Raw genomic sequence first — 18988 nt, forward strand, 5'->3', positions numbered from 1 at the left:
ATCCAGTTTTTCATCTCGGTGGCTTCACAGGCCACCTGGTCACCACAATCCCAAATATTCCAGCTATGAGGCAGATCATGGCGAGATGAGAGAAGAAACCACACTGATAAAACAAAAGGCCTTTTTTTAAAACAGCATTGCTGTATGTCCGGCAGAAGGGGAGGACAGAGGCTGAGTGACATGCTCAATGTCAAATGTGCACTTTTCCAGGTCATGGTTGCCAAATACTTTTCATGCTGCATACCTGTCATCAGGGAGAAAGGAGGCGAGGAGAGGGGGGTGCTGAGAGGATTCGGACTATACATATTCACGACAGATTCAAACAAGCTGCGTGCATTAGAGACCGCATTTCTGCGCGTGGTGCGCGTGGTACACGTCCCCCCCTCCCCCAGTGAGATCAGAGCGAGGCTGCAGGGATGATGTCACCGCGCAGGCATGCTGGGTAGGAATTCCTCAGTGGAACTTCAAATGCAACGCCACGGTAAGACAAAGGCCGTCAGCGAGCCGAAGACAACAGCGACCGGCGGGTGCATTCTTCTCATACGGGTAATTATTTTCAGGGGTCAGACATCAATCATTGCACAACATGCAAATAACAAGACAGCACAGGCGTTTTAAACATCTGAATTAAGGTCGTTTAAAGTTCACAGTCAAGTTCACTCTTAGTTCAGACCTGTCCCTTCTTAAGCCCCATGAACAGTGTAATCCACATGTTTGAAAAGCTTTATTTGAGAGCCAAAACCCAAAATAGAGCTTGACTAACCACTATTTATAATTAATTTGCTGATTATTTGTCAGAAAATGTCAGAAAATATGGAAAATATTCATCTCTTATTGGTCAAAGGTTATGTCTTCATATGTCTTGTTTTGTCTGCCCAAAAAAAGAGATAGTCACTTTAATATAAAATCTACATATTTAAAAATGGGCCGCAGACTGATTTTTGCATAAAGATGACTTTAACAAATAATCATTTGTGAAAATATTCAGGGTCTTGGCGATTATTTTTTGTGTTATAACTCTATACTTAAACCCAACTATGCACTTTTATTATAAATCATGGTCTCCAAAATGTACTGCCTGCATTAGATAGGTAGACTTTACACTTTAAACAAACACACTACAAGGACCACACAGAGGCTTCCTCAAAGGAGGGACCCCGGCCTCTTCACACGCAGGGGCCACAGAGTTTGTGCTGCGGTCTGCTTTTCACCGTGGCCCGGGTAATCCCTGTGAGCAGCCTGGGAATGGTCCCATGGTCAAACCACACAGTCACAAGGCTACAGTCACACACACCGTTGGTAGAAAGTAACAAAGTATATTTACTTCAGTACTATACTCGGGGGCAATTCTGAGGCGCTTAAACCAGGCTAGCGGCACCACCTGTTCACAGTCTGTATGGTAAGCTAAGCTAATTGAGTGCTGACTGTAGCCACAAAGAGTGTTAAAAGATCTGTTCATGTTTTTGGTGAAATGTTTTGCTACTAACTTATGGAAACCAGTTCATATGAATATTTGATGTACATTTAAATATAGTTCAGTTTCAACTAGAACTAAATCTTGAAAAGTGTGAATTAACCGAACATTCTGTTGGTTGACTTTTTAGACAGCTCTGAGTAGGAAGGTGAATAAGCAGCTTTCCCAGCATGCTTGACTATTTTTGTCTTTGTTCTGGACCTCTGGGGAATTGAGTGCTGCAGTTCCTAAAACTCGGAAATATCTCACTTTTGCACTTCTCGTCTTAAATTCAGTTGGTTTTTATATGGGTTTAATTAGATGTCTTAAATAAGGTCTGAGGTTAACACAAGCTGAAGAAACTTTTATAATTGGCTCTCAGTAAACACCCCACTTTATTTATCTTAACAAATGGCAAAATGGTTAAGTGAGACATCAGTGAGGCATCACAGCGAACAGGTGGAAACCCATCTCTGGGTGGTGAAGGTGAAGTCATGTAACTGTGATGTAGTTTAGCATTTGTGAAGATTATCTTGGTGAACGATATGTCTAAGTTAAACTATTGTTTGCCACAGGGCTTATTTTCTTGGATATTGCGAAATCCAGTCCAATTGCGTTTTGTCAATGGTTACGAGCCTTATGTCAACTTCCAGATTGGCCTTCAACAATACTTCACCCCTGCAGCACTGTAGAGAGGCAGAATGTGAACATATCACTTTTTCTTAATCCATGTCAGCCATAAATGTTATGAAAGATGGTCTACATGCAGACTGAAGCATGCACATTCACACATAGATCCACACACCTACTTTGCTAACATGCATGATTAAACACTCATCAATCTGCTTCTGTGGGCGTTTGCGTAGTAATCCCAACAGCACATCATTTGTAACGGAGTCTCCAGTGCTTATTCGTGGCGGCTCAGCGTTTACTCAAAGCACATGTGGCCACGGGAGGAAGCAGATGTGAGCACAGTGGAGAGCGCCATTAGCCTCGCAAACATTCACCGCAGCCAGCCGTGCACCCTCATGTCTGTTTAGCTGCCATCCATACAGGTTACCTTTCTCACACTCCTATGCAACCTCTTTTGTCACCATGTCAAAAGGAGTGAGGTCAGAGAGAGAAATAACCACTCTTTTATTTGGTTTTCATTTTATGTTTTACTTTTTGCAAGAACCTTTGTTCTATGTTAATTCCTGCTTTGCTTTTAGCTTGACGTGCATCAATATTGCTTTTTTCCCCCTGCCAATATCTAAGAATCTACACACACACACACACACACACACACACACACACACACACACACACACACACACACACACACACACACACACACACACACACACACACACACACACACACACACACACACACACACACACACACACACACACACACACACACACACACACACACACACACACACACACACACAACCTGCCTTCCCTTTTAATTAGGCGTCAGAAGAGGGGCCCTGAATGCTCCCTCTCCCCTCTCGTTAGCACCACTCCCCGGCACTCCCGCTGCAATCCCACCCTGGGACGGATCTGAGGTCAAGGCCGGGTCAGAACAGAGAGCTCCAGCCAAAAATTGAGCAGCTCGTCTGCTGCATTTCTGATCAGCTGTGTGTGAACAATGTGCAGGCCAGATGATGCGGCTGCTGCAAATGAAGTTCGAGCTGGCGTCCAGGAGGAACACACAACAGGATGAAACAACAATGCTGATGGAAGAGAACGTGCAGATGGAGCCCAAGATGTTTCATCAGGGAACAGGATGCCAGAGGATTGGCTTTCAAGTCCGGCAATGACAAATATCATGAATAAAAAAAGGAACAAATAAATTCACACGGGGCTTCAGAGGAAACGGAGAGTGGATGCAGGGCAGCCACCTGCAGTATCACAATAGAGCTGCCTATAGGTGATGGCTGTGGGACCTGCAGAGGACATCTCTGGACACAAAGAGTCCCTCTGCTGTAATGTTGCCATCTGCTGGCAGTTCTTTATCAATGCGTGACACAGGCATGATATAAAATCTTAATTGTGTGGCACATCAAACATATTGCATTTCCTGAGAGCCACTGGAAACCAATAAAAGCTCATTAAGCTTTTTAATATTCGTAGTCTGAACAACATGGCTTCTTTGCATACACTCCGGCATAACACTGTAACCTGACTCCAGAAAGTTATGGCATTTACTGGCACAGGACTCTTTGGGCAGTCAGTCACAGCGCGTTATTAGAACTTGGCATCGAGTGATTGAAAGGCAAACAAATTCCACACGATTTTGGAGGGGAAACGGCAAAAGCCATAATCTCAGTTCCACATCTTTTCAGTTTTCACATGGGCCTGGTTTGTTAATCAACTCCTGATGCGTTTTAAATTTGGGGAAATACTCCATTTCATTTTCTTGCATAGAATTTGATGAGAAGATCGATACTGATGTCTTGTCTATACACTAAATATGAAGCTCGGGATAGTTCTTCAATGTCCTCCATGAACTAAAAGGACTCAGGATTTACTATTACGTTTTTTTTTTTATGCAAATAGTACATCTTTGGGACTCAACATCCAATACAAGCTGCCATGTCTTATTCTGTCCTGAAGTACTTTATTGGAGTGAATCTACTTCATCTTGGCTTGGCCGTATAAGGATGAATGCCTGCTGTCTGGATTTCCAGTATTGGAAGTGCAGCTTCTCCAGCTCACCTGAGACGGATACACAGGAAACATTGCTACTGTGCCAGGCACACTAAGAGCACTGCATGAAAAGTAAAACATTATGTGAACACAAGTACCAGTGAATTGTGGCCTTGGATTGAGAGTGCACACACTTCCAGACTACGCAGCCATCGATCTCACTCCACAGATTAAGCCCAGATGGGAACATTGAGATGAGTATGCTTTTGCAGCATAACTGAAAACACTCTCTTATGTTAAAGAGCTCCAAAATCTCGCTCCATCAATGGCCAGATGTTCTGTGAAGCCCTTTCCTGTACTCGTCAAGCGGGACCAATCCCTCTCAAAATTAATTCACTTCCCATTCCACTTGCGTCCACAACAAAGGCCCTCATGAAAGCTAATTGGATAGTTTGTGGTCTTTACGATCAAGCAATCAAGCGGAGGAGTGGGTTTCGGAGAACAAGCAATGTTGTTGTTGACGGATGATCACTTGGGACCGTTTGCAGGCAGTGACCCCACTTAATCCTGCCATTAGACCCCAAAGCTTCCCCATCCTGGAGGATGTCAATACGCTCGCTACATTAAGACTCTGAGAGAAACCATTTCCTTGAATAAACATCAAAACCTGTTGCTTTGGTGGCTAATTTCCTTTTGAATTCCATCAGACTGTGGCAGCTTTTCACTGAGACGAAGTCTGGCAGCAGAGTTAAATCCATCACATGTCGAAAACAATAAAGTATGTCATTTAGCAATAACTCCCAATAGGGGGAATTTCAACCACTTATTGAGATATCGTTGTCACAGTCCCTTTGTTTGCTGTGGTTTATTTGCAGCAATAACATCAAGATGTGGAAACTAATATACTCAGCTGAATCTAATAACAGAGCACAACCAGATTTCACACTTAAGAATATACATTTAACAAAAAACATGAAAGCATGAGAGGCACAGAGACCAAAACTAACAAAATAAAAGCATACCGAAAGGATTAGCTCTGCTCCGCTGCCCTGGCAGGTGCCACCTGATGATTTACAGCCACTAGCCTTGGTGCTCATAGAGTGTCTTTTAAAGGCAACCACCTTTAAATCCTCATCCAGTAGCAAAGGAGAGAAAACTATTTTGGAAGGTTCCACTTTGCTGCGCAAATCGAGGGAATAGAGTGAGAGCAACAAGACCCTCCAAGAATCACTCGAGGTATGTCATTATGTCACCCACAAAAGAAGGTCTATTCCATTTAGGGTTGGAGCCACAGGCCATTTGGCCCACACACACAAGGCCCACAAAGTCCAGCAGCCATGCACACAAATATAGAGTCTCATTCTTGAGTTAAATAGTAATGCAGAGACTCTGACCTAAGAGCGAGGATGAAAAGAAGTTGCCCCTGCAGAGCAGAGACCCCCGGGAGGCGGCACTTGTTGATCCCTAGGGTCTCTCCGTGTGAAACAGACAAATGTCCAGTGCTGACTCATGCTGACAGTCACAGTAGAGCTTGTCACGACTGCTAAAACTCATTACACAAACTCGATCATGATGTGTGACATAGACACAAAATAATCAAATCACTGCCACTTGTTGTCACACTGAAAATACTGTGGGAGTGAGGGCATATCACCTCACATACTCTCGACACTGGCTCATGGAGTCCAGTACAATGGGGGAGAACTATTTTTGTATGATGATAATGTGTTTTGTAAAACAATATCGGCTATTAATTCATAGTTAACATGCAGAGATACGTGACAGAAAGTTGCTGAGATTGCACAAAAAGTAGTGTTCAGTGTTATAAAAGCAAATGCCTTATGACAATATATTGAATGGTTACTTTTGCATCATTTATAGTAATCAAAAACATAACACAAAGGTCTTAAATCAGCAGCAGAAGTCCATTAATGGACCAACTTATTATGTCCTTCTCCACAGGCCCATGTTAACTGTGAACAATCAGTGTCCTGGAAAGAGTGTCACTTACACTCACTGAATACAGGCTGACGTGCTCAGCGGGGCTACATGCAGTCAGGGTGTCTAAAGCCCAATTCACCTTGAAGTGCTATTAGCACCTGTCGTGGTCATTTCCACACGCTGACAGTGGCTCCCCACCCATTTGTTTGAAATCTTAAATCTGTCTGAAGGACAAACAACTGTTTTGTTTCCACTCTTAAACCCTTGCTCAGCATTTTCACAGCTTTGCCTGCATGAATTCAGCTTTAAAAAGGAGATAACATGTCAAAGTAGGCCAGTAGTGATTTCTGTACTGATTTTAGAAGTTTGTTCAATGCTGATAGGCTTTGACTTTTTAAAAGATGACCGCTGCTCCCTATTGAATTTAGGTCTGACATTGCGAGGTGAAAGGAAGGGCACAACTTTAGGTTGTGTTACATAAGACTTTAAATACACAGATTATTAACCCAATCTTATCACGGTATTTGAGTATAAAGTACTCAAACTGCCTCTAATTTTCCTGTTAATTATTACTTCCCTGTAATTCCTTATTGCAATATATTTTATCATTCCAGATTTCAAACTATCACAATGTTTATCATCTCATCCTCTGTGCAGCAGCACTGGACCAGCTTCAGCATCACTGGAGGATGACCAACTAACAATTATTTTATTATCAAATAGTCCTAATTCCTCTGCTTGTAAGAGCCCGAGGTCATGTGTAAAACACTTTTTGTGTTTGAAACCAACATATATTCAGTTTAAAATGGTATGGAAGACAGAAAAGCCAGAAAATCTCGATTTGAAAGGCGAAAGACAGCATTTTCTGACATTTTTGCTTAAGAGAAATTAATTATCAAAATAGTAGATTATTTTAAAATTGGCTTATTGATCTTAGCAGAACTTCTTCATATCTAAAAATAAAAAGTTAAAAAATGATCATTTCTAATAAATCACTTATGAATCTGCAATATTGGAGAAACCCTGTAATAAATCCCATACAGTAAGTAGATATAATAAACATATCACTCATCTAAAGCACCTAATTTACAAAAGTCAGTTAGAGACAGAGAACATGTTCAATTCATAGCAGCTGTTGTCTTGTTTCTGTCTGAATTGAGTAAACAGATAAAGAGCCAATATAATATAACAGCTGTTTCGAGGTGCGTCAAATCAACAAACTTCTCAAAGTGAAGTCGCGTGCTCTCCTCTCACGTTCTGAGAGAATGAGTAAAACAAACGCCGTATAACTCGCAGTTTACCTTGACACAGACAGCGAGCAGCAGCAGTGCAGTGTTCCAGCAGCAGACCCCTGTCATCTCTCGAGCTCAGTGCTTTCAGCCTGTAGAGGACAGCGGGGTCCAGTCTGGCCGGCTCTCTCTCACTGAGGGGGGAGACTCTGCTCCGGCTCCACTTCACACACAGCGGGGGGAGACAAAAAGGGAAAAGTCAGCCAAGAACTACCGGAGACGACATGACAGTCCACGCTGCTTCCAGATATTTAGTTCCCCCAGCAAACACGTTGCTGCTAAATTTATGTTTGCATACCAGGCGTGCGTCAGGAAAAGGGGCTCACCCACCTTACATTCTTAAAGAAACACACTCCCGGTCCGCTGCGCGCTCATTGGCTGCTCGGTGCACACACATGCGGAGCTACAGGGATGCTTGCTGCTTCTCCACTCAAGTCCACACACTGAGAAGTCAAGTTCTTTGCGAAATGTGGTTCCATTTTGAACGCCATGTGAGCTTAATCGTTTTTTCGTGTTTTTTATCAGGATACGGCTAACCCACTATGAGTAGGCAAACATAGCACAAAAACTCCCTTCATCAATCAATAATCAATCAATCAAAGTTAATTTATACAGCCCAATATCAAAAATGTACATTTTTACAATTTACACAGCATATGATTACGAACATGATACCCTCTGTCCTTACACCCTTACATCGGACAAGGAAAATTCCCAAAGAAACCCCACAGTTAATGGATGAAAAATGGAAGAAACCTCAGGTACAGCAACAAAGGAGGGATCCCTCAGACAACAGAAAACAGACAAGCAATAGTAGTCGTGTGTAAATTAAAAATGTATAACATAGACAGTCCAAAATGGTGAAAAAGATCGTGTGGAAATATATAAGAAGAAGATAAAGATGGATACTTGTTCAATTAATGAATCATGTGAAAAGTTGGCACTTTTCTACATGCTTTGCCCAGAGACTTTCCCATGACAGGCAGATTGGAAAGGTCAAATTATTGTTTTTTGAGGAAAGTATCGTACACAATATTGTTTTTGGCAATGCTGATGCTAAAGCCTAGCAAATTATGCCACTCTGTCCCTTGCTAAACACCTATCATTATGTAATAAAGTCACACGATGTAAAACCCTTTTTATGAAATGTTCTTGTACATCAACTCATCTGTAGACATGACAGTGACAATGATCCTCCTAACTTTCCACTCGACTTTTCCACTCTCTGTTCTCAGATGATTAGTTGACCAGAAAGATCTACTAAACATTGTATTCAAATGGCCATGGTATGTTACTCACTCTCTGATGGTAAAACAATACAGAAAGTCCCATCTCTCTTTATCATGTGCAGCCCAGGTACATGGGCTGTATTTGAAAGTTGGACCTTGTGTTGTAGCCTGTAGCAGATTTCATCTACTTTTTCACTGCTTTAGTAACAAGTATGGTAAGCTTTTGTCTTTCATGCCAATCATGTGAAAGGCTTTTATCTGAATCAAGCTCTGACTGCTTATGAACTGAGATCAATTGGAAAGGGTCCTGCTCTTGGCCTTTGCTGATTGAAATCTGCTGTTGTTTCTGATTTACCTTGATGAGACCCATGTCATCCCTCTTTAGCTCCAATACAAATAGCAGTTTCCTCTTGTTTTTCTCCTTCAAGAATGTCTGCATTGTATCTTTGGACCTGAATGCCTCCCAAACTCTGCGATGTGTGTCCAAATGTAAGCCTGACCTGATGTGTTTCCCTCTTGTGAGTACAGTAAATCGACTGTACCCACGAACTGTAATAGAAAACCTATTTTGTGGTGAATCCATCATATTTTCTGAGTGATTCTCTACTTCAGTAAGAAAGGAATTTTGTATTACAGTATAATTGATGGCTGGGGTTGGTGACTCCTATTCCTTTTCATCCCGTACCTTCATTACAGTAAGAGACATTAAGTTCTTTGAAGCTGGGCGGTGCATTAGGCCTTGTTCGCTGCTTTTGAAGCTGTCCAGGTCCACCGTAATAACAATGCTCTTGGAAAATGTCTTTTGCCCTCAGCGTAGCTCGAAGGGTTGAGGGAGATGCCCTTTGAGAGCCACACAATAGCACAGGTATGTATGGTATGAGCTACCTGAATTGCTGCCTGACACGCAGGTTTGAATTCAGCTTAATCTCTATTAACACACAGCACACAGGAATGCAAATGTTTATTTCCCCAAGAGAGGCAAATAAATCTTTACCTGAGGAGGGGGCTGAAATAATTTCCTTTTCCGGGGTTAAATAATCGTCCTTAATAGCTCCTTGAAATTCAAAACCTACCTGCTCATGCCACTCATTATGAAAAGTCTAGTGTCTTGGCAGGAGCCTCTTGTTGAACTTTGACCTCACCCGGCACCCTAATAAGAGCCCTTCAGACACCCACAAAGCAGGAGCAAGCTGTAGATAATGCTTCGAGACATGCATAGTTTACATTCACTGAGACTGGTGGTGCATAGCTAAGCCACGTCCTCATGTTACAAAATGCTGTTGCTCTTATTGATGGACATGTTCAGCGGGACAACTCGCTCAAAGCTCCCATCAGTGGAGTTGCAAAATCACCGCCCCCGAGCGCAAATGTATTTTTAGGGACTCTGCAAGCTTAAATAGCATCTGTCAGTTGTTTGCTCAACAGATCTTACAGGGACTTTTCTGTGTGGGAAGACAAATAAGGGGTTGAGGCAGCAGCTAATGACTGCTTTTAGCCAAGATCTTTTGTTTGAATGCAACGATGGGCTGGATGCTAGACGCCCAATGACACTATTTTACGCTTCCAGGCCTTATTAGAGGCAGCTAGCACATTTTTACCCTGCACTTCATATGCATGCATGTAAGTATGACTTTGCAAGTGCCAAACAGGCCCACAGTATGTACAGTACATGTGTTGATTTCCTAGCTAAACATACCTGCAGCAGGTCAGTGCCCCCCACATGAGTAACCTAGTTGTGTCCCGTTGGCTGACACCAAACATGGCTGTTTGATCAGTGATATTTGGCCTGAGTCAAAGCACTGCTTGTCACTTGTGTTCAAAGTGAGGGCAGGAATTTGCCAGATACCGGTGAGAGAAAATGCCCTTCACAGGACACCAGCTAGCTTGTTTTTGCATTAAAGAGGCAGCCAACACATGCAGTTTGTTTCCTACCAGAGCAACGGCAACTCCATGATTAAAGAACTTAACTGTTGAACTTCAGAGCAGCTGGTAGGTAGATGTTCTTACCTTTGAACAGAGCCAGGCTAGCTATTTCTCTTATGTGATGTCATTGGCTGATTTAGTGCCCAAAAATCATTACCAACTCATCAAAGACAAACAGCTGCAGTTTAACATTGGGAAATTAAACACATTTACTTGGTTATGTTCATGGTTAGGATCTTGAATTTGGGTTAAAATAAGTGTTTATGCAGATAACGTAACGTTAATAGTCAACATCTACAGGTCACAGGTCAGTTTATGGTTTCCAAAAAACGATTGCGTGGGTGAAGTGAAATTTGTTTTACCCATCCATCAATCCCTTCCTCTTATGTGGACTTCATCACACCCTGTGCTATGTGAAAGCACATCCTATTTCCAGTCTTTATGCTAAGCTAACAAGCTGCCTGCTCTAGCTTCACATTAAGTTTACAGACATATAAGTTGTATTGATCTTTTCATCCAACTCTTGACATGGAAAGCAAATATTTTCAATCACTTTTCTTCCAACATGATCACACAGGCACTTGTTGTAGCTTCCAGTCCTTCGGCGTGCAGTTTACCGTCATTTGGTTGCCTTTTCTCATCCGCCCCTGATTGCCTTTACTGCTCTGTGGAATTTGGCACACTATCTGTAGTGTGTGTGTTTGCACGTGTGTCTGCTCATGCTTGAAACTCCGGGGGAAACGAAAGCTCTCGCCATTGCTGGGCCACAGTGCAGGGGGAATGCCAGGCTTGCAGAGGGTACAGTAACCTGTGTGTCTGTCAGCGCAGATCTGTTTCAGCTGCAGGCATCGCTTTCCATCAGGCATGTCCCGTCCACTGCGTGCTGTCTGAGGCGTCCTGCCACAAACCACCAGACAGTGGGCACCCTCACACAAATGCTTGTCTGAAAACCCAAGGGTATAATTTTTCCTCCTTACTTTAGGTAAGTATCTCATTCCATACAAATCCCGTCTTACTGTTGAACCCAAATATGCTGCTGGATGAATATTCATTAATTTGCCTGGACTATCTACAGATGAGGCCCTGGCAATGTGTTCCACATAAGAAGATTAAGGCATCATCCTGCACAAATCCAGGATTTCCTGTCATCTGATGACAAAATTAACCTGAGATACAGAATCTGATGTATCCATGGATATTGCAGCTCAGTAAAAATCTGAAGAAAATAATCAAGAGGCTGTTGGAAAAAGAGACAGCGCAGCAGAAAAAGACACTTCTGTTTGTGGATGAGGGTGTCTATTCAGTAAATCTGCTGCAGGTTGATTGCTGGCAGTGGAGTTTAAAGGCGTCATGTAGAGAAAAGATAATTAAACATCCCCTGGGATCAGATTCATCTTCGAGAATCAAGCAAATAAGGGCCCGAACAAGCTATCCACTATACAAGCAGAGCAGTACTACAGAAGAACATTTAGGAGAATAATTTGATAATATTGCAGGACAGCATTGTATAAACTTTGTTTCCAGGGTGCCGATTAAATCTCATCGCTTAGGCAACACTTCTTTGCAACTGCCAGGTGTTCTGTGTGGCTTTTGGTGATGCCGAAAACATGTGTGCTTGATATTATGTAAGTACCTCACAATTCATGACTCATCTCCTTTATTTCCCGGAATATTAAATAATAGCTGAATGGGGATGACTGATCGAGGGTCGTGCAGGCGCAGACCTCACAGTGAATTCTGCTCCTACCACTGTGGTTGCTTCAGCAACTTGTTCTGTGGACCCCTGGCTCCCCACAGAGACCACCTGGGCAGGGGTCTGGTTGGGTGCATGTGTTCTGTTGACAACGCATGCATGTGTGTGAAAAATAAAAGACAGAGAAGGAGCAGGAGACGACAGACAGCTTGGCCCGGCTGTCAGCTGCCATTCAGTTCCAGTTACGATTGTTTCTTGTGTCCAAGCTCTGTTCCTCAGTTTCTTCAAACTTCTGCACGACTCAGGTACTGTCTGCAGGCCAGCTGAATGTCCGTCTGACAGAGAGATTGCGAAGGAGAAGCCCGGAGAGAAAGCAGAAATGAAGTGAGGGCCCATTTCCCACGTTGTTCTTGGCTCCTGTCCGCCCCTGAAGACTTAAGCGAACACGTCCAAAACAAAGAGATTGTCTGTGTAGGTGCCCAAACAGCCAGCCCACGCATGTACGCACACAGACAGAGACGCACTCACGTTGGACATAAAAAATGTTATTCTAATTCCTTCTAAGTGCCTATTTAAGCAGCTGTTTTCTGTAAACACTGGCACGGACAGCAGAGCTTGGACATTTGGTTTTAGATCATTCCCAATTATATCATAATTACCAGCACCCAGAAAATAAAGCTGTGAATCGCTGCCTGTTAGCCAGCACAAACAGCCGGTCTGCTAATCCCAGCACGGATCTGTGAAAACGGCCTGTGATGGGATGATGTCGAAACATGTCAGGGGGGTCATGTGGGATGTCATTCAACCCACGCCATGGAAGGCCTTCTGTGGTCATTGTCTCACCTGCCATCCGACCCGTACAAATGATGCATTCATTCAAAGGGTTAGCAATTATATCCTGCCTGATTCAATGAGAGGCTTTATTAAAATATCATTGCTGAAAATCATCAAAGTGGAAGCGAGGTCCCTCTGGAACAAAGACTCTGATTTTAAAGGCACATTGTGACCTTTTCTCACACTTACAACCTTGTATCATTGTTGACTCATTGTTCTGCCTTGATCCTCTCAGTGGGAAATGTAGACGGTTAACTCGAATGTCTTAGCTAACGAGCCGGAGCCATTACCCGAGGATTACATCCGACAGGTGCACAGAGCCCTGCTAACACGACCCTGGGCTTGTCTGTTTATCTGTATTGTAGCTATAAATCTTCAGTTACTGCCCCGCATTGTCTGCTTAGATCTGTTGTTTATTAAAAGCTGAAGTAATGATTATTTCAGGGGAAGGCATCCACTTTTTTTAAAAATGTAATTCATTTCTGCATGAACAGCCTCTCTTTGGGTTGAAGCTGGGAACAATCATAGGGCCAAATATAGTAGCACTGTGCCTATTTTGGTCCCAGATGTTGAAATCTGGTGTAAATTCACTCTGACAACAAGAATACAGCCAATGTTCAGTCCGCCCCTACTCCATCACAATGACAGCCAGACAGTTCTCCACAATGCTAGCGCTATTTATTTCATGTACTTTTTCCGTGTGGGCCTGGAAATATCTACAATAACTATACTGTATCGTGCTTTTCCAGGGCTGTTAACTATTGCAAACGTTATTAAAACCGTAACAGCAGAACCTGACTCAACAAGATAATGAGTGCCTTTCAGCAAACAGCGGCAATCATGACTCATTTATTAAGATTTGCTATTTTGCAAACACAAACTGTTAACTTAGGAAGATTTATGTGTCATCATCATACAATTAAATAAAGACGCTCAACATTTTGTCAGGCTTCGTTTAAAATTGCCACATCAATATTTTGGTATAACAGTGGCTCACATGACTGCTGTTATCCTTATGAAAACAGACCTAGCAGTTGCCTTCATTGGTTATAAATATTAAACAACTCGATGCCATCTTCCCAGCTGTAGATGACACAAAGTTAGCAGCTAGCTGGTGAACATAGCGAAGTATTAGCCTCTAAAATTCACCCAGATCGAAATGAGTTCCCTGTGGTGTTAGCTTCAATTGCTAACCAAGGTGGCTAGCTGCTGAGCTTGTTTTCTGTGTTAAGTAAAAATGTATTTAGAAAATCAAACTAGGTTTCTGCCATTCTATTGCAAGACTTGTCAAAAATATGTAGATGGAGTGGTACATACAAAGCTAGCCCACAGTCATGTGTGTAATATCCAGATTAAAATGTACCATAAATGTCTTTTACTTCAATCATCTGCTATTTAATGTCATTATAGTTCACTAACCTGCTTTCAAGGCCTTTAAAAGGGAGAATTTAGAGCTATATGTGACTCATGATCACCCTGTATGCATTGCATTCACAGTGCCCTGTTACAGGTTTGATTGACAGATATGTGTCCCCCTCTGTCTGACAGCAGACGTATTTAAGGCAGCAGCGTTTGAGGGTAGAGTTAACCAAAGCATACCGCAGCACCAAAGACGTGACAGTCTCTGTCTCCTCTGCTCTACAGCTGCATCTTTTCCTCATGATCTGAAGAGCATGAAAGGACAGCCACTGTGTCTCTCTGTGTCTCTGCTCTTTCTTCACACAGACTCTCTGACTGTGTGTGATCTGGAGGTGTGACACTTTCCCAGTAGCCCACAGGTATCCGTTACCCAGCCAGGAGTGTTGGCACGCTGCCCGCAGCCCTACCTGTCTCGGAGGGCACAATAGAGGGATGCCGTGTGAGGATCTCCTCTCCAGAGCTGCCAGACTCTGTAACCCCGCTGCCCTCAGCCGAGCCCCAGGAAACATGAGGGCACAGCCTGCAGGACTCAGCTTTCCTTTCATCTGTGGAAAGAGAGAAAGAGTGAAGACTTGGCTCACATCACTGCCGCCTCTGTCCTGTTGAATCTGTCTTTAAAGGATGGATTCATTCTCTAATATGTTTCCTGTCTCCTAAACCTCATATGCTATCCTATATGTATGACCCTCTTGTCTTCGGCTACATATCAATGGTCCCTTTGGAAACTTTGCTTTATCACAACAGTCCACATATTTGTGTATTAAATATAATATAATATAATACACAGCAGTTTGTCATATATTCCTTGCACTAAGTTTTTACTTTTTGTTTCTTTTTTATATTTACATTTGTTGTAAATACTTGTCTTTATTCTTTTTACATCTTACACTTTTTAAAAACATATTCTCTTTTTGTATCCATTATGTTTTTGACATTCTCTTAGAACTTGTTTTATTTTGTTGTTTATGTGCGCAACACCATACACCAAAGCAAATTCATTGTATGTGTTGACGTACTTGACAATAAACTTGATTCTTATTTTGATTCTGATTGGAATAACCATTATTTTATTCCACTGTATGGTGTACATTTTATATATATTTATATTCATACATGTACAGTTGACTTTTTCCAGCATTTTCCCTTTATTGACACTATTTCCTGTGGCTATTTTGCATATAAGAAAATACAATCTTTGAATCTCGAATAAATGCAGCAATGAGATTCCTCACTAAGACTAAAAGAAGAAAGCACACTGCCCTCTTACTCTTCATTGGCTACTGGTGGATTTTAGATTGAATTTCAAATATTATTGATCATTTTCGAAGGATGACCGGGCTTTCTCTGATTCAAGCCCCCACTCTCCTCCCCCAGGAGATCAGACCAGCAAGCTCCTTATCCTCCTTTAAATCCCTCTTAGACACATTTTTTCCTTCACAGGGTTGAAGGCCTGAATTTTCCCTTCCATCTGTTCATTTCTTAAAATTCAATTCATATTTATTTTGTTTAAAATGATTATTTCATATTGTTTTAATAAAGTACAGTTTTTCTCAGTCTTTCAAACTATAGTTTTTCTTTTTCCCTTGACTAAAGCATAACTAAATGGGCACAATCATTCTTACGAAATGAAAATCTATTACTTGTGTTCATATTTTTCTCATTGGTCAATAGTTAAATAGCAGATTAATGGGCCAATCATTTATTACAAGAATTGGCAAAAATAAATAAAGTTTGAGGAAAAGAACAGGCTGTAATGCTGCATGCTGCTCTGGTGACATCTAGTGGCCTTAAATCTGCAAATACTAGGAAGTATGCGTGTGCAAAATCAGCAGTGTGCACAGTACACATGGATTGCTTAACCATCAGATAACAGAGATACTGTCAAAGCATGTACGTACTACTTCAATGTACATTTTAAATAAAACTGCGTATGGTTAATATCTTCTTATCCATGGAGGGAAAACTGAAATGCAATCCAAAAATGTAGTTGAACAGTTGGCCTTAGATTTGAATAAATGTTAGTTTGACACAAATTGATTAAAAATCTAAAGCAAATATTTGTGCTTTTATTGTGAAATGATCTTTCCTAAGAGCTGTGTGTAGTTTGCTGTGGGTGTCTGGCCTTTTGTCTATCTGGTAGACAGCGAGAGTCTCAGGTGATTTAAAATGAGATCACTGAACCATAATGACCCTGAATAAATCCCATTGAATTGTATTTACACAGTGTGCTAATCATGTGCATGTCAAAACTCAAATCAAATATTGGTGTTCATTAACTTTGATACAATCTAAAGTACACCATTTATTTTCCCCAGGAAATAGAAATGTCTACAGGTTACTTTAATGTTTCAATCTAACCAGAATCCAAGAGCTTTGAAAATAGTGACAGTTATATTTTAGGCAGTAAAATGGGACTTTAAAAGATTATGTTTTCCCTGATGCAGGTTTCAAAAAATGTCAACATTTCATACATGTTTGAACATATCACATAAAAACTCAGCTAACAGCTATTATACCCCTGAAAACCAAGATGGAATATTATCAGCAAACAATGTCAATAATGAATATGTGTATATTTAATGTTCTTTGACTTCATATTTATGCCATTCACATGTGTTAAACATTAAGTATTTGCGGTCTGATAAATGCATTGTTCCCTGACCATATAGTGGTACATTTGTTTGGTGTATTTTTTGAGAATATGGACTTTTCGTTTTGTTTGTTTCATCAACTTTAACTATCCAGCCTTGAGAAGAATAAAATAAGTCATCATGTGATCCTGATGAGTCATAATTCTTGATCAACTGGTTGAACTTGGCTTGCCATTACATCACATAATCTACAAAATTAAATTAGTAAGACGTGGACAATAAAAAATGAGCAGATCAATGTCCACTAAAACGTGGAATCTGTGTGTGTGTGTGTGTGTGTGTGTGTGTGTGTGTGTGTGTGTGTGTGTGTGTGTGTGTGTGTGTGTGTGTGCATGTGTGTGTGTGCTGTGTGTGTGTGTGTGTGTGTGTGTGTGTGTGTGTGTGTGTGTGTGTGTGTGTGTGTGTGTGTGTGTGTCTGTGTGTGTCTGTGTTTGTGGTGGAAGTCCTACATCCTGTATAGTGGACTGTTACTCTTTCCTTTATAGTTCTTAAATAAATAAGACTTCACTTAAAACGTTATCCCATGCACTTCCTTCAGAAAGAATCTTATTAAATTAAAGTCTGAGTTTTACTGCATCCAATATTTTCATACGCCGTCTATTAGAGTTATGAGGGCTGATAAATGGGCCCCAAATGGATCATCTACAGAAACCAGGACCCCAACGTGTTCTCCAACTGGAGAATCTGAGCTGAGCCAATGTTTCCTCATCTGGCCTCCAAATGTGTTGCTGCCTTAACACATCATTTACATTTTAATAACACAATAATTCATCGCAGAGTCACACATCTGGCTCTGGCGAGCTACTGGCAAACACAGAGCTGTTCATCTGCGGGTAAACCGCTGACGTTTGAGGCTACAAAGGCCATTTAGTTGAGAATTCAGAAATGTACTAAGTGAGGTGTTAGGTTGGTTAAATGTCTTGCATCAATTCCAAAATATCACCAGAAATATTTCTCATAAATAGTGTCACAGCATGTATTCAGCTACAACACTATCCTTAAAAAACTGCCGTGGAGGATTAAAATCATGATTTTAAAAACAACTTTGTGTGACTTTACATTGCCGCAACACACATAATGTTATTTGTATTCTGCAGAAAAAAATATCATCCAAAACAGAGGACTATTTTTATTTTTTTTTACTTTGTTGCATGCAATCTTTACAAATGATGCGAGTGAATGTCCACAAAGCCAATATATAGAATATGTAGACATTTAAAGGCCTTGAATTCGTCAACGCTTAACTTTGCGGCCAACAGAATTATAAACTATAATTGCTCGTACATCAACATCATCACTCATCGAATGGTCTTTAAATCAGGGTGATTGTGAACTTACAGTACTTTATAAATCATGTGGTTCGGTGCCATAAAATTAAAATGAGTTAGCTATACATTTTTTAACAAAACAGGAGCACTGTCTGACCTGCCACACAAGTCCTGTCTCCAGGGCCACTGTGTGTCCACTGATAAATAGACTTTTTGTTAAAATAGATATGAAAATGCAGTTTTAAGACCTGCAATATCTCAATTAATGGTGTTTACTTGCTCCTTAGGTCTACCAATGATAAACAAATGATTTTATGAAATATACTTAGCGTATGTATAAAACAACACAGGAATGTAGTATGCCTTTGTATAGAACATCATGTAAAACTGTCAATCAATAGAGCCATTATAGTTCATTACAAGCTGTTGTTTGTGGATGAATTTCGAATACCGAGCTGTAGCTTACATAACCAGAAATTTAAAAAACCCTTATAATCCTCATTAGACAGAAAAATGTCCCTGGCTTATGAAATGTTCAGAAATCAGACTGCTGTCCACGTGACCGCTGGCCTGGGGGGAATTTCCCAGACTAAACTTTTATCCGTTTTACCTTTGGCCCAGAAACGTTACTGAGGCAGACGTCACTGTGCCG

At 41.3% G+C, this 18988-nt stretch overlaps 1 protein-coding gene across 1 annotated transcript in view; it reads right to left on the bottom strand.

Annotated features, from left to right (window-relative positions):
* Positions 1–7570, bottom strand: part of adamtsl3 (ADAMTS-like 3) — a 79618-nt gene extending 72048 nt beyond the window's left edge. The window contains exon 1 of the mRNA XM_063900765.1: positions 7332–7570. Coding sequence (XP_063756835.1) covers positions 7332–7388 — 57 coding nt within the window. The 5' untranslated portion in view covers positions 7389–7570. The remainder of the gene's footprint in view (positions 1–7331) is intronic.
* Between the last annotated feature and the right edge of the window lie 11418 nt (positions 7571–18988).

The sequence above is a fragment of the Eleginops maclovinus genome, chromosome 14 (assembly GCF_036324505.1).
Source record: "Eleginops maclovinus isolate JMC-PN-2008 ecotype Puerto Natales chromosome 14, JC_Emac_rtc_rv5, whole genome shotgun sequence".
Lineage (NCBI taxonomy): Eukaryota > Metazoa > Chordata > Actinopteri > Perciformes > Eleginopidae > Eleginops > Eleginops maclovinus.